At 49.7% G+C, this 22511-nt stretch overlaps 1 protein-coding gene across 4 annotated transcripts in view; it reads right to left on the reverse strand.

The window, feature by feature from the left end:
• Positions 1 to 21157, reverse strand: part of GFRA1 (GDNF family receptor alpha 1) — a 211990-nt gene extending 190833 nt beyond the window's left edge. For 2 of the 4 annotated variants that reach the window (XM_058697878.1, XM_058697875.1), the window contains exons 1-4: positions 20584 to 20711; positions 19982 to 20281; positions 18881 to 19174; positions 17600 to 17683 (exon numbers count right to left, since the gene is read on the reverse strand). In XM_058697878.1, the coding sequence (XP_058553861.1) occupies positions 17600 to 17683; positions 18881 to 19174; positions 19982 to 20021 (418 nt within the window). In that variant the 5' untranslated portion in view covers positions 20022 to 20281; positions 20584 to 20711. Of the gene's footprint in view, positions 1 to 17599; positions 17684 to 18880; positions 19175 to 19981; positions 20282 to 20449; positions 20467 to 20583; positions 20712 to 21139 lie in introns of those variants that run through there. The other 2 variants (XM_058697877.1, XM_058697876.1) reach the window with 2 other exon arrangements.
• Positions 21158 to 22511: the final 1354 nt, after the last annotated feature.

Consider the following 22511-nt stretch of genomic DNA (forward strand, 5'->3'; position numbering starts at 1 on the left):
GCTTTTTTGGTATAAGTTACACGAGCACCCCAAAAGCAGATGCAATGGCCCTAAAGCCTCTCACTGCTCCCACCACCAACTGCCCTCCGGCCACAGGTACCTAGTGGAACCCCTGGTGGTGATCTGTACCCCATCACTGTTTCCCTGCCCCAGGCGGCAAGAGGTGATCATCAGAGACAAAGACACACAGGCTCCCAGGAGCCTGGCATCCCTGTTCATGAAGAACTGCACCAGCCTTTTACCCCCCTAGAGCCCTTGGCGTTCTAATGTTGCACTTCAGCCAGTGAGGAGAATGGTCAGTTCTTCCTTGACATTTCGGTCTCAGGGCAAAGTCACCTCCTTCAAGAATTGCCTCCTCACTTCCCTGTGTGACGGGATTTCCCCTTCCCTTCCATTTGCTGTCACAGCGGTCTGTCTTCTTCAGAGTACTCACTCCCAACAAAAAAATGCTTGTTTTAATTCATTATGTCTCCTCTGCTAGACTGTAAGCTTCATGAGTTCAGGGGCCTCATCTGTCTTGTCTGTGCCCAAGCCCTCAGGAGCTAGCACCATGCCCCGCCCACAAAGGTTGGCTTGCTAAATATTTGCCGGTATTTTAAAACTTGATATTTAAAAATTTTGTCAACGATTTGTTGAAGTCACCCAAAGATCCTTGACAAATCATGGAAGGGCACATAGCAGGTCAGAACAGGAAGTTCCCGGGGAAGTCATCTGTTTTTTGCACAACAACTTTCGACCGACACAGCTGGGTTGGGAACAGCTTTCAGAGTTTCATACCCCTCCCCCACAGGACAATGACAGCACAAAATACGTGAACTTGCTAGCTTAGAACCGATGGTCTGACCCATACACTGTGCATTGCCAAAGAGGAACAGAAGGGTCTAGCCAAAGAAGCAACTTATTTAATGGGACGTTCAAAGACTCAAACCCAGGGACTTGACACATGCCAAGAATTTCTCAAGTCCCCAAGGCCAGTCCTTTGGGAGTTTAAACACCACAGTCTATAGTATTCCTTTACTCCTGGAAGCTGGTGGGGAGGAAAGTCTGTAAACACCGGCATCCACGCTCAGCATGTGGAGATTCATGAGGTTCCCCCGGTGAGACGGGGCCAAGTCCATGGTCAGGGATTACAGAGCAAAGTGACCAGAGTCACTCTGGTCAGGGGGGAGGTATGTTCTGAGAGGAGAACACGGAAGAAGGCTGAACGAGCAAGGGGAAGGTACAGGAACGGGCAGGCCAGGGAGGCCACTGCGTTGTCATCATTCTGTATTCTAAGAGGCCGCTCAGAAGAAACAGAAAACAACACAGTCCTTTTGTTTTGTTTTGTGTTTACAATGACCAAATATAAACCCCCGAGTATAAGTTTTTCTATTTTAGGGTTTTCTAAACAACATTTAACTTGGTGTTTTACATCTAGGGTAAATATTTGCCCGGAATTTCTGGCCCACATCAGAGTGCTTATCTAAAAAGTTATCTGGTCCTGCTCTTAGCAGGAAAATTCCTCATTCGAGTCAGGATACTCACCCTGCGTGTGAACCCACAAGAACTCTCCTTCCCTCAGTCTCCAGGGTACACCACAGCATGAGCCGAGCGCCGGCCGGATCTGCATAAGAGCACTTTCTGGAAGGTCCATCTGTGTATGCTGCACTTTCTCTTAATTAAGGGAGAGGGTGTGTGGAGGAACAAGACTGACCCTCCGCTCAGGTGCCAGGCTGCGGGGAAGGTTGGGGAAAATTAAGCACCCAAAAGGCAGGGCTGCAGATTATAACAAGGGAGGCAGGCAGCCGGCGCATACGACGGGGTGTGGCCGCCCTGTATCACACAGGAAACAGGCGGTGGGTCATCGATCGTTCATCTCAAGACTGCGACTACAAACGCACGAATGGGTCTGCAGAAGCAGCCACAGAACCTGAAAGCAAACTGGAAAGCCAGGACAAGGGCCATCCTCACACACGCCTTCCCTCGGTGCAGTGAGATGTCTCGAGGCCAATGAGTGCATTCTCATTTTCTCAGTGAGAACTTCTCGAGGGGCGCCCGGGTGGCTCAGTCAGTTAAGCGTCTGACTTCGGCTCAGATCACGATCTCACGGTTCACGAGTTCGATCCCCACGTCGGGCTCTGCGCTGACAGTGTGGAGCCTGCTTGGGATTCTTTCTCTCGTTCTCTCTGTCCCACCCCTACTCACGCTTGCTGGCGCCCTCTCTCTAAAAATAAATAAACTTAAAAAAAAAAAAAAAAAAAAAGAGGGGCACCTGGGTGGCTCAGCCGGTTAAGGGTCCGACTTCGGCTCAGGTCGTGATCGCATGGTTCATGAGCTCGAGCCCCGCGTCGGGCTCTGTGCCGACAGTGCAGAGCCTGCTTTGGATCCTCTGGCCAACACTCTCTCTGCCCCGCCCCTACTCTTTCTCTCAAAAATAAATAAGCATTAAAAGAAAAGAACTTCTATCATTTTGAGGCCCCCGCACAGTGTGTTATACACACACACCACTGAGATCCCAACCTCACAGTGACTCTGCAGAGCAGATATTATCCACATCTGACAAATCAAGAAACTGAGACAGAAATAACTTGCCTAAGTCATGATCTGATGAAGTCCGGATGCAAACCCAGGCCCGACTCCAAATCCACATTCTTTCCACCACAGCGCTGCTCCCCCCAAAACAGAAAAACACCTCCCTAAGATGCTAACATGCCTCTGCCTCCCCTCCCCTCACCCCCCCCAGGTTGAAGAGAGAAGGCAAGCTTAATAGGGAACTTGCCAGACTTCTAGTCAGAATGTCTTCACGGAACTATCCAGCAGGATAAACTCTAAAAAGGAGCTCCTCAAATTGAGAGTGCAGACTCCAGGGTCCTCTGAACCCCACGCAGGAAATAGTGGTGGGAGCAAGGGACTCAGTGTGGCACCAGCACGCAAGAGGAAGCCAAGACCGCAAGAGGGCCCATATCCTTGGGGGCCCAAGGTCAGTCCCGCCAGTCATGGCAGGCGCTCAACAAACTAAACTAGGGTCAAGAACACGGAAGCATCTGGGAAAACTTCTGGCCAAGTGCAGAGACTTCTTCCTAAGTCTCCCTAAAATTAGAAAGACGTCATTTTCCCCGTTCAAATACAAACCAGTGCTTAGACCAGAGGTAGCTGAGAATCCATCTTGCTTTGGTTGCTTTGGGTTTTGACCTCACAAATCAAACAGGCGACAAGCGGAAGAGCATGAAAGGAGCTAGGCCTTTGGAGCTGGATGCACTTGGCTCATGTTCCAGATCCTCCACCAGCTAGCTGTGCAGCCTAAGGCACACCATTTGACTTCTCTGAGCTCTTGGTTCCCTCTCACGTAAAACGTGAATAATCCTCCCCATTCCCACTCCCCCACTCCCGGCCAACACTCAGGGCTTTTGTGAGCATTAGATGAAATAACCTATGAAGGCATCGCGAACCCTCCTGCTGGGCAGACAGCAGGCATTTCACAATTAATGTCTTCACAACTGCTCTCTAGCAACCACAGCCAGCTTTGACTCTGACCTCGGGGATGGGACTTGAGTTGGAGGCATCTCAAAAACATGCCTGGGGGCCATCACAGCTAAACCTTCAAGCCCGAAGAGGCTTATTACTCCGGAGAGCTCACCCCTAGCTGGCGATGCCTGCTCTCGCGAGGAGTCCTTGTCACGAGAAGGGTACTCCAAGAGCCGAACCCTTGGTAAAGGTACACGTGACAAACCAGCCGGCATTCAAACAGCAGTGGCCACCAAACCCAAAAGTAAGTCACTCCCAGCCAATGCCCTTCGGTGAGAGGATTCCAGAGAGATCTCAAATCCAGACAAAGGGGACTAGGATGAATGGGTCGTGTTCAAGAATTCTGACCCTCACCTGACCCCATGCACGATATAGAAGCAGTAACTTCACTTTCTCTGCAGAGCGAGGTAGCCACCAACAGCTGGGAAATGTCAAAATGAGGCTGCCCGGGTCTAAACTTATCCCTCCTCCACCAGGAGAGGAAAGCAAACACATTTCTGAGTCTCTAATCTTTATGTTTTGCTTACGAGGAACAAGTGTCGACAAGATACAGGAGACGTTGCTTTGTTTGCCACCAAAATGCATAGAACATAATTTTATATGAAACTACACCCGCTTAATTGTGATGCATTAAGTATTATGTTCATTGTTTCTGAAACTGGGTAGAAATGAATAATTTATTTCAGACAAAGGAAACTCTTGAATATGAAACGTCTCATCTTTGAAAATTACAATTTGGAAGACAAGGATGAAAAAGTACCCACAGCCAGTGAACCCTATACCACTAAGAGAAAACAATGCGTCGACTGTTTCCACTTTGTTTTGCAAACATTACATTTTTTTAAACATCCTTGAAAATAATAATAGTAATAAAAACCCGCTAGGCTTTCACCACACCCACATCCACTCAACACAGAATCAGCATATCCAGTATAAACTTCCGTGCTGGGTGAACACCTTTACTTTTCCCACCAGTGTGCCTTGGCTCCCCTGGAATCATTCCCCAGATCCCTGCACCCCGGGAGTCCCTGCCACCTCCTTCTAGAACTTTCTTTCTACCATCGAGTTCCTTTCGTCTTTCCTCCTCCTCCCCTCTCCCTCCGTGGCACTTCACCCTGCCCTGAGCTTTCTTTCTGGTTCTCCACCATGTCCCTAGAAGCCAGCACAGTGCCAGGCCCGGAGAGAGTTCTCCAAGAATGTGACTACTGTTACTTTAGAGTAGATAATCCATGTTTTGGACTGAACTGAATCGGTGATCTTCGCTTCAGGTACGGCTATTAAAGTCTCCCTCTCCTTTTTCTCCTTGTCATTTTGTTTTGTTGTTTTGTCTTGTTTTGTTTTTTTCAGAGCAGAAGAGATCTACCTCCACTCAAATAATCTATCATTCCTGTTTCGTGCTAATAAATTGGGAGAGGAGGAAGAAGGGAGGCAGAGACTGGCAGTCACTCAGCCACCATTTACTGGGCGCTTCCGAGCACTCTTCCTAAGTGTTACCTCCAATAACCTTATGTATTAGATACGATTATTATCCCCATTTTGAGATACGGAACCTAGAACTGGGTAACTATTTACCCGCGCTCCCACAGCTAGTAAGTGCTGGAACGTGGAACGTAAATCTGGGCGTGATTAACCCCCAGACTTTTGCTCTGAGCCTCTGCTCTTAGGCATTTCATAATTTCCCCGGATCATCAGGACCTCATCTCCTGCCCCTCCCCGGTCCCACCCCAATCTCTGGAATGAATGCAGATGACCATCTGCCTGCTGATTCTTCATGTGGGAAAGTGCTGCCCAGCTCTGGGTGCGTTCCTACCCGGAGATCAGTTACAGCCAAAAAGGGCAGCACCCTCTCTCCCTGCTCCCCCTCCGACAATAGCATGAAAACAATGTCATAAACACGCCCTGGGCTCAAGAACGGACACAGGGGAGGGTCCGGTCACTTCTTCAGACCCAGCTCTGTGAGCTGCAGTAATTACCGGCTCCAGTTCCAGCGGCCGCCCCTCCTCAATCCTTCCCTCGCCAGGCGTGCCCTGGGGTGAGCGGGCATCTCTTTCAATTAAGACAGCTCCTTGCATTTAGGATCTTTGAGTTTTTATTCAGACACTCTTGTGAAACGTTCTGAAGCAAGTTGAGAGACTGGTGCAGAAAACAGCCAAGTGAGACACGGGATTAGGGCGCCAGAAGAATAAGATAGTATAGAGAAAACAGAGGAAACACAAGCCCCTATGTCGAGTCCTCTAAACAGGTACTACCCAACGGGGGTTGAAAGGTCCACAGAGAAGCTGGGAGGGCCATGCCTCCCATCCAAGAAGACAGCCTGAGCCACTGGCCACGAAGGGAAAAGGCAGAAGCCCATCCTGAGCCCAGGACAGAGGGCAGCACTGGGGTTGGGACGGAGAGGACGCAGAAAGGGAGGCGGAGACTCATTCCTCTCAGGGGGCCCAGACTGTCCACATTCCCACCGCCCACCAGCGGAGGCCTCCTCTTACCGGCCAGGCAACTCAGCATATAAGGAATAATTTTCAGGGACGTTCTCTCCCACCACGATCATTAAGATCCTCCAGGCCCTGGCTCCGGACCGCTCTGCCTCCTGCACTCATTCCTCTGGGCACCCGTCTGTTCCGCTCTACGGGTGCCTCCAGCCGCCTTCCCAGGACCACCCTGAGAGGACCAGGCGGCCCCACTGACCCCCGCGCCTCTGCGCACCGCTGGCATCTAAATGGGAAGCTGTGCGCGCTTGGTCTTTGCATCCTGGGGCCTGGTGCACCTTCTCTCCCCGCAAGAAGAAGGTACCAATAGCACAGGGCTCCTGGCCTCCCTGTTTCCTTCCCCTGAAGGTACCCTGTGTGATAAGTTACTACTCATGCTAACAGGCCTATGTCATCCTCTAGTCTAGGAGCATCCAGAGCCCTTGTATGCTTTGAGGACACAGAACGTACTAAGCCGAACCAGATGCGACTTCTGCTTTTGTGCCACGCTGACCTGCCAAAAGTGGCAATTTCATATGATTCAACCTAAAAATGCAGCACTGCTGAGGTAAAGGAGTCCGGTTTATCTTTCTCCGGTTCTGCTGAGACAAAGGCCAAGCCCCCGTGTGTGGCAAACCCGCCTCTCTGTCCCGTTCTTCTCTCACCACAGTCTGTACCTTGCGCTCCAGCCACAGCAAGCGACTTAACACTAGCACCCTGGACACTCCGTGCCTTTGCCCATGCCGTTGCCCCTGCCTCGAATACCCTCCCCAACCATCTCTACCTACCAAACTCCTATCCGTTCCTCAAAACTCGGCCCCAGGTCACCTTCAGCAAGCCTTCTCTGACCCACAACTCCATCAAGTCAGGTGAGTAGCCCTCCCTGGGGCTACTTGTGAGCCTGGTGAAGTTCTTCTCAATCACTCACCATTTTGCATCATGATTTCTTTTGTTTATACCTATTCCTAAACCAAAAAGAAAAGTTTTAGGAGGCAATGGCTGGGCCCTATTTACTCCTGAATCACCCAGGCTTCATGCTAGGCTCTTGGTAAGTTCTCAATAAATAAATATGCAATGAGGGAATTCGGCAGAAATGTCACTCCATCGCGCTGAAGTACTGAGAATTGATAGAGATCACAGAAACTGACCAACTCTTCTCTTTACCCTAAAATAAATATATGCATTATATTTTATCTCTGCCTCTACTGTCTCTGTCTGTCAGTCAGTACAAAGTGCCTAATCATCCTTCATGCAGTTTGTGCACCTCACTTTCCCAGACTATCTCTCCTCTTACATATTTGCAAATGGGGGCTACAGCCTGGGTTCTGGAACCCGACTTCCTGGATGAGAATGTGGCTCAGCCAATTCCTAGGTGTGTACCCCTACACAAGTTTCTTATTTGGACCTCAGTTTCCTTATCCACCAAGTGGGGCTAAGAGTACCTACCATTTAATGAGGTTGACACAAATTATTCCACGTGAAACGCTTAGTCAATGACCTCTCTCAGCTGTTGCAATTATCATTATTTTTATTTCTCTTGACGTCTCATGGGGAATATGGTTCGAGTTTCAGTGCGGTCACTCCTTTTCCCATTCAAACGCCACTTACTACCTTCAAGGGCACAAGAAAACGGTGGTTCCAACGAGGGCTCCCCAGAATTCATGGATTTCCTGGTATCTTCTGCATTTGAAACTCATAGTAACAGGGATCAATGAAACATTTCATAAACATGGGCTTTAAGAAACCTGCTGGCCTGTTCCTACAAAGAATGCAATCAATACTTATTTTCATACATTATTAACTGTATACCAAACGATAATGTGCAAAGGGTAATAGAAATAACAGCCGGCATGGTGCTTCTTAGACCATTCAGAGGGACGTAAAGGAAAGTGGTACCAGCATGGTGGAAGACAAATGAATAGCATATTAGGTCACCTTAAAGTGGGACTAAACTACATATTCCTTTCTTTACCACTGTGTAATGCTATTTATATGACAACATGACAAAAAATGGCCCTAGGCATTCTGCTCTAGTTTAGAAGCCTTCCAACTCACACTGAAATGAAAAAAAGATACAATCCAGAAATTGCTTCTTTGGTTAATATTTCTGCAGTTCCGCAGGAATGGTTTTAATAGCGTGCGTGTTCTGGATTTCGGTTGTCAATTAAGAACCCCACAGAATGCAGGGATAAATATTAAAATAATAGAGATTGGCTCGTATTTCAACTTTAGAGGCCCTTTGTCGAACAGTGTTTTAAGGTGCAAGACAGAGCAGGCAAAACGGGGAATTAAGGAGGGAGAGAAGCAGATCTTCCCTTCGGCATATCCTTAATAAAGGGTCCAGGCCTGTGTTGAAAAGTTCATCACTTAACAGCAGAAGGAGACAGGAACAAGATACAAATCTGCACTCTTCCGCTCATGGGCAGTGTGGCCCTGGGAAAGCTACTCAACCTCTCTGGACTCAGGTCTCTGTCTTGGAAATCAGAGAGAATACCTGCTGCTAAGTGTAATGGGGGACCGAAAGGAACTAATGCCCATGAACAGGCTGGGCACTGCAGGATAGATCAGCCGGGACACCCCGGGGGACTCTCTCCCCACACTCACCTCCACTTAAAAAAACAACAAAAAAAAGTGCAGGTCTGGAGATTACAGAGCTCTAGTACTGATGGGCAGCATCCCGGAGGGAACTGTGGTTTGACCAAAAATAGGCCATTTGACCAAATGATTAAAAGTCTGTCATATGCTAATGCTTGGATGGGGCGGACCCTGGGCCAATTTAGTAGGAGTAAATTGCAATTGATTTTCGAAGAAATTGCTTGTTCTCTTGCCTTTCCTCAGCTGTGTCACACTCTCTCACACACAGCTGCCTTTGTCACAGCCAGAACCAACTGCAACACATGTCAAGGAAGAGCTTTTGGAGGCGAAATGCTTAATAATATAGATAGCCACATTCACGCATACACTATAAATACAGGCAGACACGAACAGGCAGATGTACAAATATATCTCCCTCTGTGTGCATATACATGTTTATATGTGTTTTAGAGACCTCGAATTTAGAAACAATTCTGCACCATGGTTGTGCCTTTCTGTATGTTTTGCAAATCCCTCTGTGGTTGGAGAGCTATCCGGAGTCATTTTTATTTTTTTACAACAACCTACTGTTTGAATAAAGCTCGTGAAAGAGCACAGCCCCAAAACCTCCTCTCCACACACTCCCCAGCCCTATCTATGTAAATTCTTGGATATGAAAAGAAAATGGTTAAAAGATCACAGAAGATAAAAAATCATAAGAATAAAGGTTAACAATGGCTGCTTTCACCCCTAATTTCTGATATGGTGATAGACCCTCTTAGAACATTAATTAGAATGGAAAGAGATGAAAGAAATGCCCAGGGGACATAATAAATTAGCCCCTTATGCAAATCACCCATTCGTTTTCATCACTGACCCAGCTAGCTGAGTCTCTAAATTACGGGAAGCGGTTAGCTTCTTTAACAAAAAATTCCAGATGAAAGATTAATTTTTTTTTTAATCTGAAGGCTGGGAGAGCTTACAGCAAAAAATAATTTCTCACTTTCCCCTGCAGACAACTCTGAAGGGGGCCGAAAAAATATGAAAATTAACCTTCCGGCTATCGGCTCCTGTTGCCAAACAGAGACTTAGTAATTAACCCTTACTCTGAAACAATTCCAAAACAACAGACAACGACCCTCCTGAACGAAAGCCAATGGCTGTGGTTCTCACCCTAACTGTGGAAAAACCAAGTATGGCTTCAGAACAGGTGCACAGACCTGAGCAGGGGAAGGACAATATAAAGGAGGTGGGGAAATGCCAGGATGTGGAGAGTTTCGAATATCAATTTAAAAACAAACACACACCTAATTTTACTTGTCATCACTGTCCTGCACAATTTATGTTCTACTGCCCTAGAAATTTATGGAACTCTCAGATTTCTTATCAGTGAAATAAAGGGATTGGACGAGAATGACCTCCAAAAGTCCTACTCCATCTACAATCCAGGGATGTTATTTATCCTTCTGTAAAACAAACACGGCACTTCTGATGATTTAATTTGTTTAAATATAATCTTATGACGTGCATTGTGTCTACTGAACTGACTCCTGGCTTCATTTTTCTCTTTCCTATCTCATTTTCCCCTTGTCCCTCTTTTTCCCACTCACTTCTTATTTTGTTTGATTTTCTTCCATGTATTCAAATGAGATGCTTTAAACACATTCTGGTTCAAGTAAGGTATATATTGCATAAATCATGCTTTATAAGTGTTAGTAATATGAAAAATATATATACCAAGATCACAAGTTTCTTTGGTATGAAGAAACTGCTGCAAAGAAAAACAGTCTGTCCCAGAATAATTCAAGATTCAATATGCAGGCCCTTTAGAAAAGGAAGGAAAATACGTTAAAGGCCATTCTAGTCCACTGCCCTCGTTTTATCAAAGGAGTGGCTACCTCTCAGAAAGGGCAGACACTTGCCCAAGGTCACCTGGCTGGTGAGGGAGAAAGCTGGAGGCAGAACACCAGTCTCCTGACTCCTGAACAGTACCCCATGGAGCAAACAATCCTGACTTGACACCTTCTTTTGCAAATTCAGTACTATATCCCAGAGACCCAAGAAAGAGCATCTTGTGGAAAGAATAAGCTTGGGCAGCAGAAAAATTAAGAGATGGCAGAAAGAAACACTTCCCAGGACTAAGGAGAAGGAATGAGGACAGGCCTACTGGCTATAAATAATTTTGCACCTTGTGACAATCTTCAGTTCATGCCGTTACCTGTCACGTACTGATGTTTTATCTCCCCTCTTCCGGTAATGGGACCTATGGTCATGCGATGCAAAAATATTTGGCTCTCTCTAGCTTCACATCCCTCACTGGAACATTCAGGCCTTGGCCATAAGTATCGAGACACTGGAGTGACCTGCTGTTTTCTCCATGAAACTTCTCGGGGTTGACAGTTAATCTAATAAAGTTTGCCTTCGGGAAGTGGTCAGTGATACAAGAAGACATACATTCCTCGGGTCAACGTGCAGGTAGTAAGAAAGTACGTGTAGCCTGTGACTACCTTATTTCTGGAAAAAGAAAAAAAAAAAGACATATGTGTGTAGATGTGTGTATGCACACCTACGTATATACACGTTCACATTTAAAGGAAAAAACATTCTGGAAAGTCTCACTCATATCAACATGTTTACAGTGGCTATCTTTGGCAGCTGTGGCTAAGGCTGATTTAAATTCCTTTTCCTTTTTTACTTGTTTGTAATTTCTTATTATTCTACCAAAAAAAAAATGAGTTGCTGAGGGACTAAGAGAGGGAGAAAATAAAAACCGAAAGTCATGGTCTGCGAAAGTGAAATGTAAGTGTACTCAGCACGGCCTGTGGAGACGGACGCATCTCCCAGGTTTAAGGCATGCCCTTCTCAGGGAGCAGTAATTCTTCCTGCTATGAGGGGCGTTGGAGAGCAGATTTATGAGCAGAGGTTAGAAGAATGGGAATCAGTCAAGCTGAGAAGGGAAAACTGATCACAAGAATCCTTAAACACAGGAAGAGCCCCCACCCCAGGTTATCACCACCTGCAGCACAGGCACCTCTGACCAAAGAACATAAAAACAGGGCCCCAGAGGAACAGGGGGATTCAGAGTAGGAATACGGAAGACTTTCCCCAAAGGGAAGTTAAGACTCAAACAGGGTTATTAAGAGACAGGCCTTTCCTCCAGGGCCCTTTAGACAAAGGATAAATTTTTCATTTTTGTCCAAGGTAGTTTATGAGCAGCCTTCCTGAAGCCTTGGGATGGCCATCCTTTTCAAGATATAGAATCGTTGTTCCATGGCCAGGGAACAAGGTCTGCTGAAAAGAGTCCCGGTCTTGGAATCAGGAGCGAGCCAACAGCTAACGTGACCTTGGCACCGCATGAGAAGTGGCTGAGACTTCCTGGGGATCAACAATGCTTCTGTCCAGTATTTTACATATAGTGTCTTCAAGTCCACAAGAACCTATAAGGTAATAACCTTCGTCTCATTTTATATCCGAGGAACCTGAGGTAGAGTGAGCTCAAGTGATGTGTCCAAAACGAAGTGAGTGGCAGGGCTAGGATGCACCCAGGCCGGTAGGCCTCAGAGCATAAGTTCATTCTCCAGCACTGGTACCCACAAAGGTGTGGACGCACGAAGCTGCCCAGGGCACTGGTGGGACAGCAGACAGTGGGCTGGCTTGTTTGGACGCAGGGCAGCTGCGGTGAGATGGAAAGTCAGTTAGTGGAAGGATCTATGGAGGAAAACTGAAGCCAGATTGTTCCTACCAGTCACCAGGGTGCTAAGATAAGCCCTGCCAATGAGAAGGCCAGGTTGGATTGAGAGGAACTTGACACAGTGATGGCAATAAGAAGGTCAATGTAACATTCAAGTGCAAGTTGAGTATATTTAGGGAATGGAGAGAGGAGAGCAATTCAAAAGACAGCCAGTGGACCGCAAAAGACTTGGTGATGGGTCTGGCTGAGGAATGAGAAGGGCAGACAGGGTGGAAGTAACCCCAAAGCTTACGATTTAGGCAGACAATGTCACATGTAAGACAGGAGAGTCGGAAAGAGAAGGGTGTAAGGAGAAAAGGGGAGAGATGGTGAGATCCGTCTTAGATGCGTTGGGTGTGAAGTAACTGAGATACATCCGGACGGAGTTGTGCAGGACACAGCTGGAAATGTTGGTTGAGAGCTCTGGAGAGGCTGGAGTTAGAGGGAAGGCACTGAGTCGTCAGTCTAAGCGGTAGCTTCCATCCCAGGAACGGATGAAGTTTGTCCAGAAAGCATGCAGAACAGAAAGAGGCCAACATTGGCCTCCCCTATGGCATTGCCATGTCCTGGCAGAGGTCCCAGAGGCCACCCTCAAGCAGTGTGGCCCTGGCCAAATCACTTCCCCTCTCTGAGCTTCAATTCTGTAAAAACAGAAGGTCAGACTAGACCTCTAAGGCCCTTCCCTGATATCCAAGCACCCATGGTTAACAAGATGGCTACTCAGGGCCAGGAAGAATGCTCCATGCTGACAGGAAACTCGGCATAACAAGCAGGTCCCTAACTTTCCAGCAGGAAAGACAGACACATACATAAGGCCGCTCAATACACTGTGATAAACTGCTATCATAAAGGCAAGAGCAAAATGCAGCATAAAAGAGTCCCGAGTAGAAGTGCCTGTCTGGGGGAATCCAGCACGGCCCTCAGAGATGAAGTTGGATCTACGTGTCGAGGCACTAACAGAGGCAAGAGCGTGTACAAAGGCACAAAACAGCGAATGCACATAGAATACCTGGGGAATGGACTGCTCGGTGCGCTTGAGTGCAGAGGAGATGACGGGGTTTGTAGGAGGAGGGCAGGCACCAGCCGGCCTGCTGAGGAGTTTGCCAGACGAGGAACAGCGGGGGTTCTAAACTATTGGCAAAACGTGATTAGAGTTGTTTTGGAGAGCCGAGTGCAAAGCAGAGGGCCACCAGACACCCCAGGACTTGGTATTTACAAACACCTCTCTCTTGCCCTGATTTCACAAGATAGCACAGGACCTTATAAGACCCATCTTCGATATATACAAGTTTTAAGAAAGCTTTTTTTTCGAACTGACATAAATACGATGGCACATTAAAACAGAAATGCTCAACATGGCTAACTATTCATAACATCATTCAGAAAAAGAGAAGCCATACTCAAAAGAGTGTTTAGGGCCATCTTCTCCTGAAGCAATAGATTTCCAAGTATGTGGGAACCAATGTCAAGATCCTCAGGCTTCCTGGGAAGGTCTAAGCCACTCCTGGGACTTGGCAGGAAATGATGACAGAGCTAGAGAGCTAGACCTTTGTCTTTCCCCAAACCAGAGTCAGCATGTTCAAATCCTAATAGCGCCCTTTCCCCACCTCTATCTTGTCTCTTGCTTGCAGTACCATCGGCTTTGGTTATGTTTGAGAAAGGCTGGCGTCTCTTGACTCTTCTCTACAAAACCCAACCTCCCAGTCAATACTTTTAGACCCTGAAGCCCTCTTTTTTTCCCTTGCTGCCATAGAGGTGCTTATATTCCCCTCTGATTGTCCATCCTCAGGCTTTTCTTGGCACCCACTGTGCCTTCCAAATTTCTTGTTACTCTGCTCTCCCCCTAGAGAGTCCAAAAGCACGGCCAACATGTTCATCTCCCTTTCGAATCACTATTTACTTTTTGCTGCTTCTAGAACTTTCACGAAGAAGAAAAGGCGAGGTGAAAGAGCAGAAAGTTACGGCAGAGGTGAAACAGACGTGGTAGGTCTGTCCTCTGGGGCTCCATATGCCCACGTGGCTCTGCTCTCTTGGCTCCCAAGACACTTTTCTGTGTTCTCTCCTCTCCTCCAACCTCCTTTGGCACTGGCTCCCTCCTTCCTTTGTGCACTCCCCCTCACGGTCTGGTTCTTCCCATTTGAGACCTCTAAGAACCACTCTGGCATCAACCCACAACAAAGGCGCCTCCTTGAGCCCTTAAAAGTGTTTTTAAGGTCAAATGCTTCCACCAACACGTTTTCACAAGGGCTGTCCCTCCAACTCCCCACTGCAGCTCCCCAGTTCTCGCCTGACTAGGCTGTCTGATTTCCCTCCTGCAGCGCAGGCTTCAGACCAGACATGACAGGTTTTAGACTCTATCTTATTTTCCTCCCTTCCTTGTTCCTGCCAGGCCACTGATCGCACGTCAACACAGCCTTTGGTGATCAAGTAAACAATGGCAAAGATGGCCGTGGGTTTGAGGAGTCCAAAGAAAATGGAAACACAAGAACGTCAAACATGTCTTGTTCGGTGAGACAATTCAGTTCACATTCAATGTACGTGGATAAACATTCTCTTCACATTAGGCAAAGAAACCCAAATATGGAAACTGTGATTGCTACCATATCTGTAAAAGGCAGAGGCCCTGTTGTCCTGGTTTCGTCAGAGAGATTTTCAAGACAGAAGAGATGTTCTAGAAACTCGGATTCAAACCACGAAAGCAACATTCGTCATCCTGCTCTTCTGTCTTTCTCTATCCTACAAATGCCAAACTGGGTAAGATGCATTATTCAATGACTTAAAGCCTCTCAAGGTTCCATTTGGCTTCCCTAGGCCCACTCAGGGGACACGGTCACTGTCAGAGGTCAAAGCTCATTAGCACTGGAACCTAAATTCAATGCCCTTGAGATATAAAACCTAGCTCCTGACAAGGCCTTCCTGGCTCTGATTAATTCATTATGACTTCTGGGTTCTCAGCAGGACAGGTCTCACAACCTCAGGCTCCTATCTGCTATGAAAAGAAACCTGGCTGAGAAAGGGATCCAAGAAAATGAATCAGTGAAACTTGGTCCATGCAGAAGAACTTCCAAAATTCATAAAAGAAATTCAGACAAACCAGTGGTATCTGAGAATGGCCCAGCCCTTTTAAGTGTAGAATGAATGCAAGGATTGAAAACACCATTGAAGACCACAGTGGATGGGTTCTGGAGGTGACTTCAATCTTCCATCAGAATCATGAGCTGTCAGGACTAGAGATTATTTACTTCAGTGGTCTCATTATACTAAGCAAAGAGAGACCCCGAGAGGGAAAATGAGTTTGCTGAAGTCCTATAGTCCATAGCAGTTCTGAAATTAAAACCCAAATGAACCTTCTTCCTTGCCCACCTCCTCACTCCTACTGTACCCAGGGGGGTTCAATCCCTCCAAGCATCTTAGTACAAAGACTAAGGAGTAAGTCTTCCCCAGGGCAGGTTCAGGCAAGAGGCACTGCTCCTCAAAGCACCGGGAAGGCCAGGTTCGCCTCCAGTATGCCGTGTGCCATATCCCACTCCAGCTCCTACAGACTTGCTCCCATGAGAGCCCAGATGTGTCTGTGGGTCTTTCTTCCAGGGCCTGAGACACTGCCTTAGAGGGGCCAAGGGGACAGGGAGCGTTAGTAGGGATTTGGAGTGGAAATTATCAGCATTGTTTAGATAATACACGAATGCCTCTGGTGCTAAACTTATACCCTTGTATCTTATCCCAAAAAACGTGTAGACGTGCGCGTGCCCCCCCCCCCCACACACACACACAAACACACACACACACTTTTCCTCTGAATCAAAAAAACAGAATAATGTAGAAGAATGCTTCTCAAGCTTTATGTGTATATGAAGCACCCAGTGCAGGGATCTTCTTAAAGTGCAAATTCTAATTCAGTAGGTCTGGGATGGAGCTTGAGATCCCACGCTTCTAACCAATTCCCAGGCGATGTCCACGCCACTGGTCAAAAGACCGCGCCCTGAACAGCTAGGGGCAGATATTACAAAAGCCTAGAATCAGACAAATCTAGGTTTAAATTCTGGTGTCACTGATCATGAGCTTTGTGGTCTTGGGTTGGTTTCCTGACTTCACACTGCTTCAACTGCTTCATTCCTAAAGTGGAAATAATAATATCTAAGCTACACGTGAAGATTGTTACCTAAGTTCATGATGAAAAAGCCCTTAACATCGTGCCTGGAATATAAGAGGGGCTTAATAAACGCCAGTTGCTGGCTGTCTCTAAGATTCATGAGGGCAGGGGTGACATCTGTCTGGCTCACTGCCAAAATCCCAATGGCTAGAACATAGTAGGTACTCAAAGGATGTCTGTGAATGAATGAATGTATGTGTAACACACCCACACATAGTATCACTATTTACATACCCCCTTGGCTGTCTGTGGCTTTCTGCAGGAAAAGAGAAAACGTTTAGAAACGTTAGAAACCAGGACACCCTCACCAGTCACAAACCATCATCTCATAGAATTCAACATGAACCGCCATGTATAACCACCAAGAAAACATATAATCTGTGACGGCCGTATACGCTTGAGAAAATGTCTTAACTGCAAACAAAGAAAGGCAACATCAGTCTGGAATCTGTATGTCATTAAGAGAAACTACTACCTTGCTCATTATTTATGCAGCTGCCTGAACGCCAGTGTTATGAAAAACGTAATTCTACAACGAAGTGCACTTCCAAAACAACTGTAGAACTGCAAAAGGAGACCAAACAAATCCCGGGAAGCGAGACCACTTTTTAAAGGGCCATTGGAGCAGTAATCCATTCTTTTACACAGGCCCACACTTGCTCAGGAAAAATTAAAAATAGAATTGTTAACAAAGGGTAGAGTTTAATCTTTCAAATCAAAGGCAGACCCGTGAGTCCGTCCGAGATTCTTCAACAATCTGAGATTATCTTCAGAAGTCTCGGAAAGTAAGTGGCATCATTTAAACTGATCCCTTTGCAGGGAGGCACAGTGAATGGTGTGTAGCAAGAAGGGAATATGATTGCCACCTACAGACAGAAGTAGCACTCCCTACGCAAGAGCCAGCCAATCATATTTCAATGTGAAAAAAAATGCAACCAAATCACCTCCCTCCAACCTTTCAAATCACCACACCACATTACTTCATTTAGAATTACTTTCAAGTCATACAATCATCTCTAGGCATTCTGCCTCTTCATTATCATCCTATTTCTAATTTCCCAGAAACACTGTGCCATTCCAATATCTACTTATACACTATCTGAGAGCCAAAGCGAATGCAAGCCAATGGATTTCAAGCAGGCAGAGGCATCAGAGTGGAAGCACGAATCTGCTTACCTGGTATGAATGGGACCACCCGGAATAGATCAGACAATCTGCTGTTAACTGGTTCATAAGGGGAATCTTCGAGCAGATCATTTCCTAAAAACAACAGAATGACTGGGCTTAGATCTGGAAAACAGGCATATTTCAGAGAGTTGCTGTTATTGAATCTAAATTCTAATTATGCTATGATTGTGTAACAAAAAGATGCTGAAACTTTCAAAGATCTCAAAGGCATCTATTTGGCGGTGGATATTTTTCCCTCCCTCCGCCTTTGTTGTCCTTGCTCTCCCCAGAGTGCCATGAAAACACTGGAGAGCAACCCAGCCTGATCTTGCCAGAAAACTCTCCCACTCTTTGCAAAGGAATGAAATACGAGAGGAAGAAACCAGTGATGTCACCAGCCCAGCTTGCCTCCAGGAGCCAATGGAAGAAAGGTGACCCAAAAGAGGCCCCCCGTGTCTTTGCTCTTAAACATGGCATGTGGTCAGAAAACGGGTATGCTGGCTATTCAACAGGCATAGGTTCTGGAGGAAGTGGCAGCTGAGAGGTCAAGTCTATAGGTTACAAATTCTTGGTGTGAGTCTCCATGGAGAATGAATGCACTGAACGTTTGTGTTAGATTTACAAACCTCAGACACCTCTGGCACACAAGGACCCCCAAATTCCCCTTGGAATGGATGGTTGTGACAAGTGGTCCTTTTTCTCTCAAAGCCACTTCTGCGTTAACCGAGGTTTGAACCACACCAGCTGGTTCAAGACTCAGGGAATCTAAGATGACAAATGCTTTCTCACACATCTGCCTTTGATCAGGTTTGTGGGGGGTTAAGATAGAATAGATTCTACTGGACCTTTTATTCTTAATTCTTTATCTGATGTCAGAATAGATAGAAAGGAAGAAAGGGGAGAGAGTCCGGACACGATTCAGGGCAAGTCTTTGTATTATTATTCTCTGAAGCCAGCTCTCCTTGGAGAAAAGTTGTGAGTTCCTGCCAAGTCTTTTAACGGGCTCCTGCTCGGATGCTCTGACCAGGTTTCAGAGAGGTCGGCGGGGGCCCGGGGGTGTCCCCCACCCCCTCACGGGTTTTCCAACAACCAGGCCCCAACAATGCTGCTCGGGAGGCAGCAAACACCAGCTGCGGCTGTCCCTGGGGGCCAATGAAAGGTCCTCATTCTGCAGCTGGGAGAAGCGAGTCGCGGATGAGGTCAGCGGGACCCGGCCGAGGGGCCCGCCTGCCTTTGAGGGGGGAGGGGGAGGGGGAGGGGTTGGGGGGGGCGAGGACGGCGGGCGCGTACCCTGCAGGCTCTGGTACATGCTCCAGTAGATGCGCAGGCAGTTCTTCTCCTTCTTCATACCCCGCTTGCAGCGGCAGTTGTAGAGAGACTTCTGCTTGAGGGCCTCCATGGCACTGCGGCACTCGTCCTTGGCCTCCAGGCCCGATGTCAGGCTGAAGTTGGTCTCCTTGCCCGCCACGCACTGCCTCAGCGTGCGGTACTTGGTGCTGCAGCTCTGCTCTTTCAGGCACTGATCGCTGGCTTTCACACAGTCCAGGCGGTCCCCGCCGCTCACCTCCGCCGACAGGAGCAGGTCTACGGGCGGAGGGGGAGGGAGCGTGAGGGCAGCTGGGCACGGGCCCGAAGCCCCAGGCTCCGGGGAGGGCGCGCGCTAGAGCGGGCTTCTGGGGTGCCCTGCGCAGCCAACGGGCCCGCCCCTCTACGCCGGGGAGTCCTTTTCCCGCCCCGGGACCTCCTGCCTCCTTGGTCTCCCCACCCCCCACGCCGATCCCCAGCCAGCCAGGCTTTGCGGGCTTTTCGCGGTTTGCCCCGCAGCGGGCGCCGCCCACCGCGCGTGCCCGCCCCGCCGCTCCGGGGCAGAGCCCGGCGGGAGCAGCTGCTCGGCCCCACCCGACTGCAACCCGGGGCTTTCCGAACAGGAGGGCGGCTGCGGGCCGGGCGCGGGGCGGACGAGCCCCGGTCCGCGGCCGGCCGGGCGGGGAGCGCTCAGACGCTATTCGGGGGAAAAAGTTTTCCCTTCGAAGTTTGCTCTCCCAGTCCAATGCTGGCCCACACCCCACCTGCCCGCTGCGCCTCCGCATGCTCCCGGGACTCGCTGGAAGCGCGGGTCCCGGGGCTGGAGGGCTCGGACCCCTTCGCTCTCCGCCAGGATAGGGCATGAAAAGGCACAGAAATTAAAAACCAAGCACAAAAAGCTGCTGCGGGCAAGTGCCGCGCCATCCCCGCCTCCGAAGCCCAGCGTGCTGAGGATTCACGATCCCCTTCCCCCAAATGAAACTTCGCCCGCCCACACCCAGCGCCACCGCACTGCAATTCGAAGGGGCTGCCGCCAGGACCCCTCGGACTCAGCGGGTAGGAAAGCTAGCGGCGGCCTCGACTTACCCAGGAGCGGCAGCGCGAAGTACAAGGTCGCCAGGAACATGGTGCCGGCGCGCAGCTGGTCCCCGCCCCCCAAAAAATCCCGAGCCGCCGCTGGGTCTCGCCGGGGGAGCTCAGCATACAGCGTTCCCCGGACGGCCGCGCTGCTCTGGCCGCCCAAAGTTCAGCTCCATCCAGTGCGAGACGAAACTCCCGGGTCCGTCCGCCGCCGCCGCCGCCACCTCCGGCGACTCAGCTCCCGGCGGGCGGCTGGCGCGAAGGTGGGAGGCGGTTCCGCTTTTAGGGGTTCAGGTCTGACCCAACCTGGAAGGGAGAGCGCGCTTTGAAATGAGAGCCGAGAGCGCTAGAGCCTCCCCCGCCCCTCTGCCCTCCCCTGCTCCCGCCTTGGGGGACTTTCTAGCGCCCGGGTGAGGGCCCACCCCTAACCCGGTCGGGGCGCAGGAAGGGGGCGCGGAGGGGGAGGGCATGTACGTGTATTCCGGGGAGCCGCCCGCAAGGGCAGGGCGGGGGCTGGAGAGGTCGGACGCGGGCTCCCAAAGTCCAAGGGGTGTCTATCGGGTCCAACCCAAGAGGCTGAACGCAAGCAAGTAAATAAATAACGTTACTTTCCGAGCGCTGCGAGCGGAGCCAGCAGCTGCCGGGAGTCGAAGCACACGGCGGCAGCAGCTCTTCCTCCAGCCCTGGCGCAGAAAGAGCCCCTTCTCCCTGGAAGTTCGCCGCCCCCTCCTCCAGCCAGCTCGCTGGCTCCGCTGCCGGCCCTCTTCACCCAAACCACCAATCGCTGTCCCCGGTCGCCGTCCCCCCTCCCCTCCCTGGGCTCGCCTCCTTTCGGAGGCAGCGGGGCCGTGGGGAACCGACGTCCCGGCTGGGGCCGAAACCTGGTTCGCGCGCCCCTACCCGCCGTGCGACCGCTGCCTCCCGGGTGTCCGCGCCGTGCACACACTCGCCCAGAGCCCTGGACTCGGGCTCATCAACGCCACCGCCCGGGGCGAGCGCAACGGCCGGCAGCCCCGGAGCGCTAGGGCAGGTGCAGCCCGGAGTCGCGCGCGCCCCCGGACCCCAAAGTTGAGGGGCGCCTGCAAAAGGGGAGAAGGGGGTGGGGGAGCGGCGATGGGTTCCCAAACCCACAGAACGAGAAAACTCTCTCCAAATGCCACCAACCTGGACTCAACCGACCGTGTCCAGCTGTGTCCAGGAGCCAGTTTGTTTATTTATTTATTTATTTATTTATTTATTTATTTATTTGGGGGGTGTCCCCGCCCCTTCCTTCCCTTTCCGGACTCACTTCTCTGCGCTAGGAAGAAGATGCGGTAATCCCCGAGAGCTCAAAGGACTGAGTGGGGCCAGGAAGATTTCCGAGCAGAGCCCCGGCTCTCGGGTGCCGGTGAGGGATATGGGAAGCTGTGCGGAGGCTAGCGGGTTCCGAGGCCAGATTTCTTTGCCTGAGGACCCTCGGCCTGCTCCTGCTCCCGCCGCCCCGTAGCACACCCGCCAAGCCCCTCTGAGGCTCGCCCGCCGGGACGCCTCAGATGAACACGCTGGTCCGCGGTGGGATCCGGCGCCAGACCCAGCACGCGCGCACAGGACACACAGCGCTATGCAGCGGGCCGCGAGTGCTGCCAGACACTCTCTCTCTCTCTCTCTCTCTCTCTCTCTCTCTCTCTCTCAGAGACAAAAAAAAAAAAAAAAAAAAGCACAAAACACAAGGGCTCTTTCTTCCGTCCTAGTGCAATCGAACCAGACCCTTCTTCCGAACACAAAGTTTTTCCCCACGTCACTCGTGGCTATGACTCAAGACTTGGCGCGTTAAAGACACACTCAGACCCAGACCCTCGGAGCCGAGATCGCAGGATATGCCCACGCACCGATGCACGCCAGCGCGCACGCACTCACACATGCACACGCAGTCTCGATCGCTCTCCGGGAGCTTGGGCAAGGAGACAAAAGCGGAACCCCCCCGGCCACTGCATTTAAACCGCGTCAGATCTGGCTTGGGGAAATTTATAAGCTGACCTCCATCTTGGCTGTTTCAAGAGTAAATTTTTAAATCATAAATTAAAACCCCAGCACATACACAGCCTCTCACCCCAATTTCTGGGAACACTCAATCTCTGCTATACTGCTGACCACCCCCCCCCACCCCCACCCCAACACACACTCCTCTCCCAGTGCACCGGGGGGCGCCCGGAGCATTGAAGTCTACACTGGGTGGAGAGAAGGGTCTGGGGAACAGCCCTCCTTGGCGGATGGCAGTCCCGCTGCTCAGGGCTTGTGTTCGGGATCGTTGCTGATATCCAAGTTCATCATTCACGGAAACCGACTTTGAATCGAGTCTGGGTGAGCTCAGCTGTCAAATCTGCAAACCCATCGCACCAGACAATGGGCCTGGGAGGAGAGAAAAGAAACGCTGATCTTCATCAAGAGAGGTTAATTGAAAAGGGCGCGGGCTTTGGGTGAAGTTTGAGGCTGGGGTGTTAAGGGCGGGGAGATAAGAAGGAAAGAGGAGGGTAGCTCTCCATTCAGTTCCACAACA

The sequence above is a fragment of the Neofelis nebulosa genome, chromosome 13 (assembly GCF_028018385.1).
Source record: "Neofelis nebulosa isolate mNeoNeb1 chromosome 13, mNeoNeb1.pri, whole genome shotgun sequence".
Classification (NCBI taxonomy): domain Eukaryota; kingdom Metazoa; phylum Chordata; class Mammalia; order Carnivora; family Felidae; genus Neofelis; species Neofelis nebulosa.